Here is a 13,663-nt window from a genome sequence, read left to right as displayed (position 1 = left end):
AGAACTCTGGGCCGAGTGGTCGACCCAGTGTGCCCACCACACACTGGGCCAAGCACTGCCAAGTGCCTCCCGAAGGAGCCACTTGAGGAGAACTCTGGGCCGAGCGGTCGACCCAGTGCCCACCACACACTGGGCCAAGGGAGCCACTTGAGGAGAACTCTGGGCCGAGCGGTCGACCCAGTGTGCCCACCACACACTGGGCCACACTGGGCCAAGCCACTCGTCCTAACTGTGTGCCTCCAGTGTGCCCACCACACACTGGGCCAAGCACTCGTCCAAGGAGCCACCACTTGAGGAGAATTCTGGGCCTATCGGTCGACCCAATGTGCTCTCCAAACTCTGGGTCAAGCACTCGTTCAAGTGCCTCCCCGAAGGAGCCACTTGAGGAGAACTCTGGGCCGAGCGGTCGAACCAGTGTGCCCACCACACACTGGGCCAAGCACTCCAAGTGCTCCCAAGTGTGCCTCCCGAAGGAGCCACTTGAGAGGAGAACTCTGGGCCAGCAGTGGTCGACCCAGTGTGCCCACCACACACTGGGCCAAGCACTCGTCCAAGTGCCTCCCCAAAGGAGCCACTTGAGGAGAACTCTGGGCCAAGCGGTCGACCCAGTGTGCCCACCACACACTGGGCCAGCGGTCGAGCACTCCAACTGGTGCCTCCCCCAGTGCCTCCCGAAGGAGCCACTTGAGGAGAACTCTGGGCTGGGCCCACACACACTGGGCCAAGGAGCCACTTGCCACACCAGTGGTCACCCAGTGTGCCCAGGGCCAAGACTCTGCCTCTGGGAGCCACTGAGTCTGGTCGACCCAGTGTGCCCACCACACACTGGGCCCAAGTGCCTCCCCGAAGTGTGCCCAGTGTGCCCACCACACACTGGGCCAAGCACTGCCAAGTGCCTCCCGAAGGAGCCACTTGAGGAGAACTCTGGGCCAGTGGTCGACCCAGTGTGCCCACCACACACTGGGCCAAGCACTCGTCCAAGTGCCTCCCGAAGGAGCCACTTGAGGAGAACTCTGGGCCGAGCGGTCGACCCAGTGTGCCCACCACACACTGGGGCCAAGCACTCGTCCAAGTGCCTCCCCGAAGGAGCCACTTGAGGAGAACTCTGGGCCGAGCCAGTGGTCGACCCACACTGTGCCCACCACACACTGGGCCAACTCTGCACTCATCCCAAGTGCCTCCCGAAGGAGCCACTTGAGGAGAACTATGGGCCGAGCGGTCGACCCAGTGTGCCCACCACACACTGGGCCAAGCACTCGTCCAAGTGCCTCCCCGAAGGAGCCACTTGAGGAGAACTCTGGGCCGAGTGGGTCGACCCAGTGTGCCCACCACACACTGGGCCAAGCACTCGTCCAAGTGCCTCCCCGAAGGAGCCACTTGAGGAGAACTCTGGGGCCGAGTGGTCGACCCAGTGTGCCCACCACACACTGGGCCAAGCACTCACACACTGGGTGCCTCCCCCCAAGGAGCCACTTGAGGAGAACTCTGGGCCGAGTGGTCGACCCAGTGTGCCCACCACACACTGGGCCAAGCACTCGTCCAAGTGCCTCCCCCTGAAGGAGCCACTTGAGGAGAACTCTGGGCCGAGCGGTCGACCCAGTGTGCCCACCACACACTGGGCCAAGCACTCGTCCAAGTGGGCCTCCCACCACACACACTGGGCCACTGTCCCAGGAGCCCACTTGAGGAGAACTCTGGGCCGAGCGGTCGACCCAGTGTGCCCACCACACACTGGGCCAAGCACTCGTCCAAGTGCCTCCCGAAGGAGCCACTTGAGGAGAACTCTGGGCCGAGCGGTCGACCCAGTGTGCCCACCACACACTGGGCCAAGCACTCGTCCTCAAGTGCCTCCCCGAAGGAGCCACTTGAGGAGAACTCCTGGGAGCCACAGAGGAGAACTCTGGGTCGACCCACCCAGTGTGCCCACCACACACTGGGCCAAGCACTCGTCCAAGTGCCTCCCGAAGGAGCCACTTGAGGAGAACTCTTGGCCGAGCGGTCACCCAGTGTGCCCACCACACACTGGGCCAAGCACTCGTCCAAGTGGGAGGAGCCACTCAACCGAGTTTCGACCCAGTGTGCCCACCACACACTGGGCCAGCACTGTCCCTGTGCCTGGTCCCTGACCATAGTGGCTCCCAAAGTTTGACTCATCCACATACTGGGATATTCCTCCCCGAGGAACCACTTGAGGAGAACTCTGGGCCGAGTGGTCGACCCAGTGTGCCCACCACACACTGGGCCAAGCACTCGTCCAAGTGCCTCCCGCCCCGAAGGAGCCACATGAGGAGAACTCTGGGCCGAGCGGTCGACCCAGTGTGCCCACCACACACTGGGCCAAGCACTCGTCCAAGTGCCTCCCCGGTTCAAGGAGCCACATGAGGAGAACTCTGGGCCGAGTGGTCGACCCAGTGTGCCCACCACACACTGGGCCAAGCACTCGTCCAAGTGCCTCCCCAAAGGAGCCACATTGAGGAGAACTCTGGGCCGAGTGGTCGACCCAGTGTGCCCACCACACACTGGGCCAAGCACTCGTCCAAGTGCCTCCCCTGGGCCGAGCGGTCGACCAAGGAGCCACACTGAGGAGAACTCTGGGCCTGAGCCATCGACCCATCGATTCCTGGCCCACCACCAGTGGTTGACCCACACTGGGCCAAGCACTCGTCCAAGTGCCCCCCGAAGTGAGCCACTGAGGAGAACTCTGGGCCCGCCACACCCAGTGTGCCCACCACACTGGGCCAAGCACTTTGATGCCTCCCCGAAGGAGCCACAAGTCAACTCTGGAGAAGTCTGATCCCAAAGTCCAAACTCCCCACCACACACTGGGCCAAGCACTCGTCCAAGTGAGGAGAACCCAAGTCCTCCCCTGAAGGAGCCACACTGAGGAGAACTCTGGGCCCGAGTTCAACCCAGTGTGCCCACCACACACTGGGCCAATCACTCGTCCAAGTGCTTCCCCGAAGGAGCCACTTGAGGAGAACTCTGGGCCGAGCGGTCGAACCAGTGTGCCCACCACACACTGGGCCAAGCACTCGTCCAAGTGCCTCCCCAAAGGAGCCACATGAGAACTCTGGGCCAAGTGCTGAGTGTCCAAGTCAGTGCCACATGAGGAGAACTCCCACCACACAGTGGGCCACACACTGGGCCACTGTCCAAGTGCCTCCCCGAAGGAGCCACTTGAGGAGAACTCTGGGCCGAGCAGTCGACCCAGTGTGCCCACCACACACTGGGCCAAGCACTCGTCCAAGTGCCTCCCCAAAGGAGCCACTTGAGGAGAACTCTGGGCCGAGCAGTCGACCCAGTGTGCCCACCACACACTGGGCCAAGCACTCGTCCAAGTGCCTCCCCGAAGGAGCCACATGAGGAGAAACTCTTGGCGAGCCGACCCAGTGTGCCCACCACACACTGGGCCAAGCACTCGTCCAAGTGCCTCCCGACCACTTGAGGAGAACTCTTGGCCGAGCGGTCGACCCAGTGTGCCCACCACACACTGGGCCCACCACACACTGGGCCAAGCACTCGTCCAACACTGGCCAAGTGCCTCCCCCAAGGAGCCACTTGAGGAGAACTCTGGGCCGAGCGGTCGACCCAGTGTGCCCACCACACACTGGGCCAAGCACTCGTCCAAGTGCCTCCCCTGGAGCCACTTGAGGAGAACTCTGGGCCGAAAGTCGACCCAATGTGCCACCACACTTGAGGACAGTCGACCCAACCCACCACACACTGGGCCAAGCACTCGTCCTAGTGCCTCCCCGTAGGAGCTGAGCCCAATGTGCCCACCACACACCGGGTCAAGCACTCGTCCTAGTGTCTCCCGAAATGAGCCATTGGAGAATTCTTGGCTGAGCAGTTGCCATTGCACCCCCAACCATGATTTCGACTCCTCACTGCCCCACATGCAATGAGGGTGTTCATACCACAGTCAGTGGTACAGTGGCTCTCTCTGTGATTCAACACATAAGCAGCTGCACATCCTTCTGTTGTCCCTTCACGTCCCCAGTCCTGGTAGATGAGCAGTTCAGGCATCACATTTCATCCTTCTCCTTTTCGAATCATTGGAGAGTCCTTTGGTCATTTCCTCTGCAGTTATCATTTCTGTTCGTAAAAGCGAGGCACCAAGTCCCACCAACGTTGCATCAGCCACCTTTCCCGTTTGGTGAAGAAGAATGGGAAGAGAGAGGTCAACGTACAAGAGAAGGGGCCGTGCAGTTGCCAACCCAAAGCTAAGCGAAGTCTCCATCCCAGTGTTGTTACCTCCTGCCACATCTTTTCCTTCTCCCGCCGCTCTTGTCTTCGTTTTCGCTGCTTTCTCTCCTGTCTAGCCATAGCTGCTTCCTCCAGCTTCAGTTTTTTCAGAGCCTTCTGATTTGCCACGATCTTGCGTACCTCTGCAACTTTCGAATGTTTCATCCTCCTTGCCTTGGCCTTCAGACGAGAAATTTCTTTCCTTTTGTGTTTGAGGTTTTTCCTAATACTTTTAAGGTCTTCCAAATGAGGGCAACGTCCTAACTTTCGCCACCGCACTTTTTTCAGGAGCTGTGCTCCTCCGTCAGATTCAGCATTCAAGTATTGGTCCATAGCTCCGTCATGGTCCCAGTCTGGACCATACATATCATATTCCAAGTCTGGACCGTACACATATTCCGGTTGAACGGCGTTATTCCAGTCCTGATCCTGACCATAGTCAAAGTTTGGATCATAGACGTATTCGGGAAATTGAGGAGCAGCATTCCAGTCCTGGTCCTGACCATAGTCAAAGTTTGGATCGGAGATGTATTCGGGTTGAGGAGCAGCATTCCAGTCCTGGTCCTGACCATAGTCAAAGCTTGGATCGGAGATGTATTCCGGTTGAGGAGCAGCATTCCAGTCCTGGTCCTGACCATAGTCAAAGCTTGGATCGGAGATGTATTCAGGTTGAGCAGCATCATTCCAGTCCTGGTCCTGACCATAGTCAAAGTTTGGATCGTAGATGTATTCGGGTTGAACAGCATTATTCCAGTCCTGTTCCTGACCATAGTCAAAGTTTGGATCGAAGATGTATTCAGATTGAATAGAATTATTCCAGTCCTGTTCCTGACCATACTCAGAGTTTGGATCGATTATATAATCGGGTTGAACAACATTATGCCAGTCCTGTTCCTGATCATAGTCAGAGCCTGAATCGAATAAGGCAAAGTCTGGATCGATTATATTTTCCGGTTGAACAACATTATTCCAGTCCTGTTGCTGGCCATAGTCAAAGGCTGGATCGATGATATATTCCGGTTGAACAACAACATTCCAGTCCTGTTGCTGGCCATAGTCAAAGGCTGGATCGATGATATATTCCGGTTGAACAACAACATTCCAGTCCTGTTGCTGACCATAGTCAAAGTCTGGATCGATGATATATTCCGGTTGAACAACAACATTCCAGTCCACTTGCTGACTATAGTCAAAGGCTGGATCGATGATATATTCCGGTTGAACAACAACATTCCAGTCCTGTTGCTGACCATAGTCAAAGTCTGGATCGATGATATATTCCGGTTGAACAACAACATTCCAGTCCACTTGCTGACTATAGTCAAAGGCTGGATCGATGATATATTCGGGTTGAACAACATTATTCCAGTCCTGTTCCTGACGATAGCCAAAGTCTGTATTGTACATAGGAGGCCATTCTGATACATCCCATTCTAGCACCACTCCCGGGGGTCGCTCGAGGTCCTGTCTCTGTCTTGCTAATTCCCTTAATTTGCTTTGGAGAAGTTCGTTGTTCCTCCTTTCCATCCAGAGCTCTTCTTCCAGATCTGCTATTTTTTTACCCATCCTTGCTCCGAGCCTAGCCGTTTCCTCGTACAATTCTTCGTTCCTAGCTCTCTGAGATCGTAGTTCACGGGCGCGATTTTCAACTTGAGATTGACAGTCTTTGTTCCTACGTTGTAGACATTCTATGTGAGATCGAGCTTTTTCCCAGAACTTCCGTTCCGCAGATAGATCAGCTTCCTTCCGGGCCAGATTTGATTCTAGATCCTCAATTTTTCTTTTCAAATTGAAGTTTTCCGTTTGGAGTCCCTGGAGATACATTTTTTCTGCCGCCGCCATTTCTTTCTTTTTTGAGTTATACTGCTGGCAGAGGTCGTCATACCCTTTCATCCGTGTTAGGGGAATGTCTTGTTCCCTTCGTCGACTCTAGTTCTATAAGAAATAAACACTAGTCTTGAGATGAAGACCAGAGCCACAAAGTATAATACAAAACAGCTGCTTGAGATCTGCAACATACTGGAGGTGGTTACTGATTACTCTCGCCTGCCAGTAGCCTTAGACCGAGAAAAAGCCCAGTGATTGTTCGGAGGGGAAGGAGGAAGATGTTGGCTTCGCATGAAGCTCCGGGGAGCTCCGGAATCCTCCTGAAGAATACAGTAAAATGGTTGGAAAGGGAATGCCTGTCATGTTCTTCCGTCGTCTTTTGTATGAAAACAAGTTGATATTGGACTTTATCTATATACAATTGTTGACACTGATTTACCACAAACTATTTTTGATCTGGGAATTACTACGTGAAGCTGATATTCGCCATATATACCTTTAGCCAAAAAATGCGACTTCAGATGTATACACACACACACACACATCTGAAGTCGATTTTTTTGCTAAAAGATATATCTGGCGAATATTAGCATAGCGTAATAATCCCAGATCGAAAATAGCTTGTGATAAATCAGTGTCAACAACTCTTTATACATATATATATATATATATACATATAATTTATATGTATATATATATATATATATATGTATATATGATTATATATATATATATATATATATATATATATATATATATATATATATATATATATATATATATATATATATATATATATATATATATATATATATATGTATATATATGTATATATGCATGTATGTATGTACATTTATATATATAGGTGTATTTATGTATATATACACATATACATATGTATGTGTATATATACATATACAGTATGTATATACACATATATACATATGCATAAATTTATATACACATACATACATATATATTAATATATATATATATATATATTGGATATATATATATATATATATATATATATATGAATATATGTGAATAGCGGTTATATAATCGAACCCGCGTATATATATTCATATGTCGCGTTGCCGACCTGGCTATGAGAAGCCATGTCGGCAACGTACATTTATGTATAATAGCGGTCGTATTTATGTATATATACATACATTTCTTCCGTATATATATTTTACAGTATGTATATACACATATATACATATGCATAAATTTATATACACACATACACATGTCACATATATATGCATAAATGTATGTACATATATACACATGTCACATATATTTGCATAAATATATGTACATATACAAATATACATATGTATACATATATACATTTATATACATTTATACAAAAATATACTCATACACATGTATATGTGTGTGTATATGTATATATATATATGTACTATATATATATATATATACATTATATATATATATATATATATATATATATATATATATATATATATATATATATATATATATATATATATATATATATATATATATATATATATATATATATATATACATATATACATATATATATATATATATATATATATATATATATACATATATATATATATATATATATATATATATATATATATATATATATATGTATATATATATATATGTATATATATATATATATATATAATATATACATGTATATATATATATATATATATATATATATATATATATATATATATATATATATATATATATATATATATATATATATATATATATATATATATATATATATATATATATATATATATATATATATATATATATATATATATATATATATATATATATATATATATATATATATATATATATATATATATATATATATATATATATATATATATATATATATATATATATATATATATATATATATATATATATATATATATATATATATATATATATATATATATATATATATATATATATATATATATATATATATATATATACATATACATATATATATATATATATATATATATATACTTGTTTATATATACATATATACATACATATATATACTGTACATATATATGCATATATATGTACGTTTATATACATATGTATATACAAACATGTATATATATATATATATATATGTATGTATGTATATACATACATACATACATACATACATACATACATACATACATACATACATACCATATAATTTGTGTATGGCCAGGGAACGAAAATGAAAATAACTTTTTTGACAAGTTAAGTCAATTACTGTAGTACCATCAATTAAATTCTCCATGGAAATGGAACAAGATGGGTGCCCACCCACTTTGGATTACCCAGTACATAGAAATAGCAATGTATTTAGATACAGTGTTTACAGAAAACCTATTAATATATCTTCCTATGTGCATTTTTATTCAGGTTGAAATTATACAGTTACGAGAACGATTCTCTCTCTCTCTCTCTCTCTCTCTCTCTCTCTCTCTCTCTCTCTCTCTCTCTCTCTCTCTTGTTTATGCTTATGGGATTTCTCGTCTTTGGGTCGGCAGAGTGACTATCCTCTCTCTCTCTCTCTGTTGTTTATGCTCATGGGATGTCTTGTCTTTTGGTCGACAGATTGAATACCCAAAGACAAGAAATCCCATGATCATGAACAACACAGAAAGAGAGAGAGAGAGAGAGAGAGAGAGAGAGAGAGAGAGAGAGAGAGAGAGAGAGAGAGAGGAACTATTCTGTAGAGGCGATCTCCCATCTTAGCTAATCCTTGGAGGATCTCTTCATTGGAGAGTAGACCTCACGATTGCCTGTATTTCTCTAAAAAGGCCCTTTACATCGTCTAATTGGTCTTGTATAGTGACATACCCCTCTGTCTTCTCGGGGACGATGACCTAGATATTGTGCCGCTAAACATTAGACTGCAGGGTTTTCAGTGACAGCATGGCTTGCACAGTACTTGTCATCTGATCATATTCTCAAGATTTGTTCAGATATTTACCGAAGAAAAACCGTCAGGGTTTGACATATATTTCCATTCGTTATCTAAGTGGCTATTCAGTGCCTCGCCGATGATTCGTTGCGACTGTATTAGATATAATCAGACTCTTGATGGCGTATATGTCAAACTAACTTCCCCCTCAAGAATACTGATTGACCATCTCGGTTTGATTGCCAAAAATAATGGTAGTGGTTCCTATGGCCGTTCAGATTGAGCAGGTAACCCAGGTAAAGGGACTTGAAATTGAATTTTTTTAATCTTGCCTTATTTCGCCGTATATGTGACCTCGACAGATAGGATGTAAAATAGTTATATATGTGTGCATAGGAATACAACATTGAGCTAATCCATTGCCTCTGTGTCGTGGTCTTGAGTATTGAAATGTAATTAAGTGCTTGAAGTGCACTTGCCCACTCTTCGGGTAAAACTGCCCATCTTAATTGGGGTACTGATTCAGTCAAGCATCAGGTATGAAATTAAACATGTCTTTTAACAGCTTGTATATTACACGTTTTCCATGATATGTTGTTAGCACAGTGACGTAACTCTAGTTGGTAATAAGCCTCTGTAATTCAGCCAATCAGAGTGTCGGTTCCTCCTCTTATTTTGACAAGGAGTATCACGACAGTTCTGATTGGTCAAAAGGCTGTTAAAGGCAGCCGAAACTTCAGCAGTGGACTGGAAAACCAAACCAGTGCAGTGTTGACTTGTGACTGTGTTTTCGTCCGTTCTGGATTTCTCAGCAATAGCCTATCTGTGGGATTTTTCCAAGTTTTTGTGAAAAAAAGGTACGTTTTGTTGTGGTTTGGGTTCATCCACTGAGCGAGGTCGCTAGTTTCAATCTAGATTGATAAAGTTACGCAGCTGACAGCTATCTAGAGGAAAGGTTATATGGCCGACCAGTTTCCAGTCGAGAAACTGGACTTGAGTTCCAGTGATATTGCGTATAGGAAAATGATTATTGATTTATGGAATAACATTTCCTGAAAGACGCCGATCAGAGTGACTAGGCAGTAGGATGAAAACCCCGGGTTTTAATTTACTGTATATCTATATGGGACTTTCATAGGTCCTCATTTAGCCTAACAAGAAGTGACTATTATGCGATATCAATTGATGGTATGGCTATGGCTCGCACGATTCCCCCAGACTGTATGTTCTGGAATGAAAGAAACTAGCCTTGTATTCTTGGTAGTCTCTGAAGAATGTTCTGGAATGAAGGAAATTAGCCTTGTATTCCCGACAGTCGGGTCTCGAGTGAGGAAAACCGATATTGTTTTCCCGACTTCGTTGAAGTAGATATTAAAATGTTCATTATATACGGACGGCGGGATATAATGGTAATTCCATTATGGGTGTTGTTAATGTACAGTCGGAGAAATGATTTCTTTTACCCACTGAGTTCACGAGACATTGTAAATGGCAACGCCGCTTTTGTTTATGTAGTTAAGTAGTAATACTATTAGCTGATTGGTGCAGACGTCTCCTTACCAGTTAACCCTTTAACGCCGAAGTCCTATTTTCAAAAACGTCTCCCGTATGCCGGCGGCCTCCGAGAGGTAGCGCCGAAGCGGAAAAAAAGTGTTTTTCAAAAAATCACAGCGCGCTTAGTTTTCAAGATTAAGAGTTCATTTTTGGCTCCTTTTTTTCTCATTGCCTGAAGTTTAGTATGCAATCATCAGAAATGAAAAAAAATATCATTATCATATATAAATATTGGAATATATGACAGCGAAAAAAAAACTCGTATATAATTCTATACAAATCGCGCTGTAAGGAAAACGGTTAAAGCTAATGAGTTAATTTTTTTAGTTGTATTGTACACTAAATTCCGATGATTTTGGTATATAACAGATTGTAAAACGATTAAAGCAACACAGAGAAAATATTATCACAAAATGATGCATGAATTCGTAACGCGCGGACGTAAAAAAACGTTTTTTTCAAAAATTCACCAAAAATAAAAATATTGTGCTAGAGACTTTCCAATTGTGCCAAAATGAAGAAAATTGATTAAATATTACTAGACTGTAAGCTTTTTAGCTTACAATTGCTTTTTTGAACCATTTCGATCGAGTTAAAGTTGACCGAAGGTTGATTTTTTTCTATTTATCGTTATTTCGATGTAAATATTTAAAAACTGTGAAGAGCTAAAGGAATTATTTATTTTTTTTGTATTCTACATGAAATTGCGCACATTTTGATGTATAACACTTTATGTAACGAATAATATGAAACGGCGAAAAAATTACGGCAAGCTGACGCAAGAAATGACAGGATTTTCAGCGGAGTCCGCGCGCGCGGAGCGGAGGAAATTATTTTTTTCAAAAATTCACCAAAAATCTAAATATTGTGCTAGAGACTTTCCGTTCGTTGCAAAATGAAGGTAAGTGATTGATTGTTACTAGAATGTAATAATTATGGCTTACGAATGCGTTTTTCGATCATTTCGGGCGAGTCAAAGTTGGCCGAACGTTAAAATTTTGTCAGTTATCGTGATTTCGGCGAAAATATTAAAAAACTGTGAAGAGCTAAAGGAATGATTTATTTTTTGTTGTATTCTAAATGAAATTGCGCACATTTTGATGTATAACACTTTATGTAACGAATAATATGAAAGGGCGAAAAAATTACGGCAAGCTGACGCAAGAAATGACAGGATTTTAAGCTGATTCCGCGCGCGCGGAGCGGAGGAAATTATTTTTTTCAAAAATTCACCAAAAATCTAAATATTGTGCTAGAGACTTTCCGTTTGTTGCAAAATGAAGGTAAGTAATTGATTGTTACTAGAATGTAATAATTATGGCTTACGAATGCGTTTTTCGATCATTTCTGTCGAGTCAAAGTTGACCGAACGTTAAAATTTTGTCAGTTATCGTGATTTCGGCGAGAATATTAAAAAACTGTGAAGAGCTAAAGGAATGATTTATTTTTTGTTGTATTCTACATGACATTGCGCACATTTTGATGTATAACACTTTATGTAACGAATAATATGAAAGGGCGAACAAATTACGGCAAGCTGACGCAAGAAATGCCACGATTTTCAGCGGATTCCGCGCGCGCGGAGCGAAGGAAAATTTTTTTTTTTTAAATTCACCAAAAATCTAAATATTGTGCTAGAGACTTTACGTTTGTTGCAGAATGAAGGTAAATGATTGATTGTTACTCGAATGTAATAATTATGGCTTACGGATGCGTTTTTCGATCATTTCGGTCGAGTCAAAGTTGACCGAAGGTTGATTTCTTTCTATTTATCGTTATTTCGATGTAAATATTTAAAAACTGTGAAGAGCTAAAGGAATGATATATTTTTTGTTGTATTCTACATGACATTGCGCACATTTTGATGTATAACACTTTATGTAACGAATAATATGAAACGGCGAAAAAATTACGGCAAGCTGACGCAAGAAATGACAGGATTTTAAGCTGATTCCGTGCGCGCGGAGCGGAGGAAATTATTTTTTTCAAAAATTCACCAAAAATCTAAATATTGTGCTAGAGACTTTCCGTTTGTTGCAAAATGAAGGTAAATGATTGATTGTTACTCGAATGTAATAATTATGGCTTACGGATGCGTTTTTCGATCATTTCGGTCGAGTCAAAGTTGACCGAAGGTTGATTTTTTTCTATTTATCGTTATTTCGATGTAAATATTTAAAAACTGTGAAGAGCTAAAGGAATGATTTATTTTTTGTTGTATTCTACATGACATTGCGCACATTTTGATGTATAACACTTTATGTAACGAATAATATGAAAGGGCGAAAAAATTACGGCAAGCTGACGCAAGAAATGACACGATTTTCAGCGGATTCAGCGCGCGCGGAGCGAAGGAAAATTTTTTTTAAATTCACCAAAAATCTAAATATTGTGCTAGAGACTTTCCGTTTGTTGCAGAATGAAGGTAAATGATTGATTGTTACTCGAATGTAATAATTATGGCTTACGGATGCGTTTTTCGATCATTTCGGTCGAGTCAAAGTTGACCGAAGGTTGATTTTTTTCTATTTATCGTTATTTCGATGTAAATATTTAAAAACTGTGAAGAGCTAAAGGAATCATATATTTTTGTTGTATTCTACATGAAATTGCACACATTTTGATGTATAACACTTTATGTAACGAATAATATGAAAGGGCGAAAAAATTACGGCAAGCTGACGCAAGAAATGACAGGATTTTAAGCGGAGTCCGTGCGCGCGGAGCGGAGGAAATTATTTTTTTCAAAAATTCACCAAAAATCTAAATATTGTGCTAGAGACTTTCCGTTTGTTGCAAAATGAAGGTAAATGATTGATTGTTACTCGAATGTAATAATTATGGCTTACGGATGCGTTTTTCGATCATTTCGGTCGAGTGAAAGTTGACCGAATGTTAAAATATTGTCAGTTATCGTGATTTCGGCGAAAATATTAAAAAACTGTGAAGAGCTAAAGGAATGATTTATTTTTTGTTGTATTCTACATGAAATTGCGCACATTTTGATGTATAACACTTTATGTAACGAGTAAAATGAAATGGCGAAAAAATTACGGCAAGCTGACGCAAGAAATG

General features: G+C 42.8%; 1 protein-coding gene across 1 annotated transcript; it reads left to right on the top strand.

The window, feature by feature from the left end:
• The first annotated feature begins 323 nt into the window (after positions 1–323).
• Positions 324–2,794, top strand: LOC136841079 (uncharacterized). Its single transcript, XM_067108131.1, has 2 exons — positions 324–944; positions 2,372–2,794. Exons 1-2 carry the CDS (start codon positions 324–326, stop codon positions 2,792–2,794), a joined length of 1,044 nt encoding a protein of 347 aa, XP_066964232.1.
• Positions 2,795–13,663: the final 10,869 nt, after the last annotated feature.

Source organism: Macrobrachium rosenbergii, chromosome 8 (assembly GCF_040412425.1).
Source record: "Macrobrachium rosenbergii isolate ZJJX-2024 chromosome 8, ASM4041242v1, whole genome shotgun sequence".
Lineage (NCBI taxonomy): Eukaryota > Metazoa > Arthropoda > Malacostraca > Decapoda > Palaemonidae > Macrobrachium > Macrobrachium rosenbergii.
This window is presented reverse-complemented; position numbering and strand designations above follow the sequence as displayed.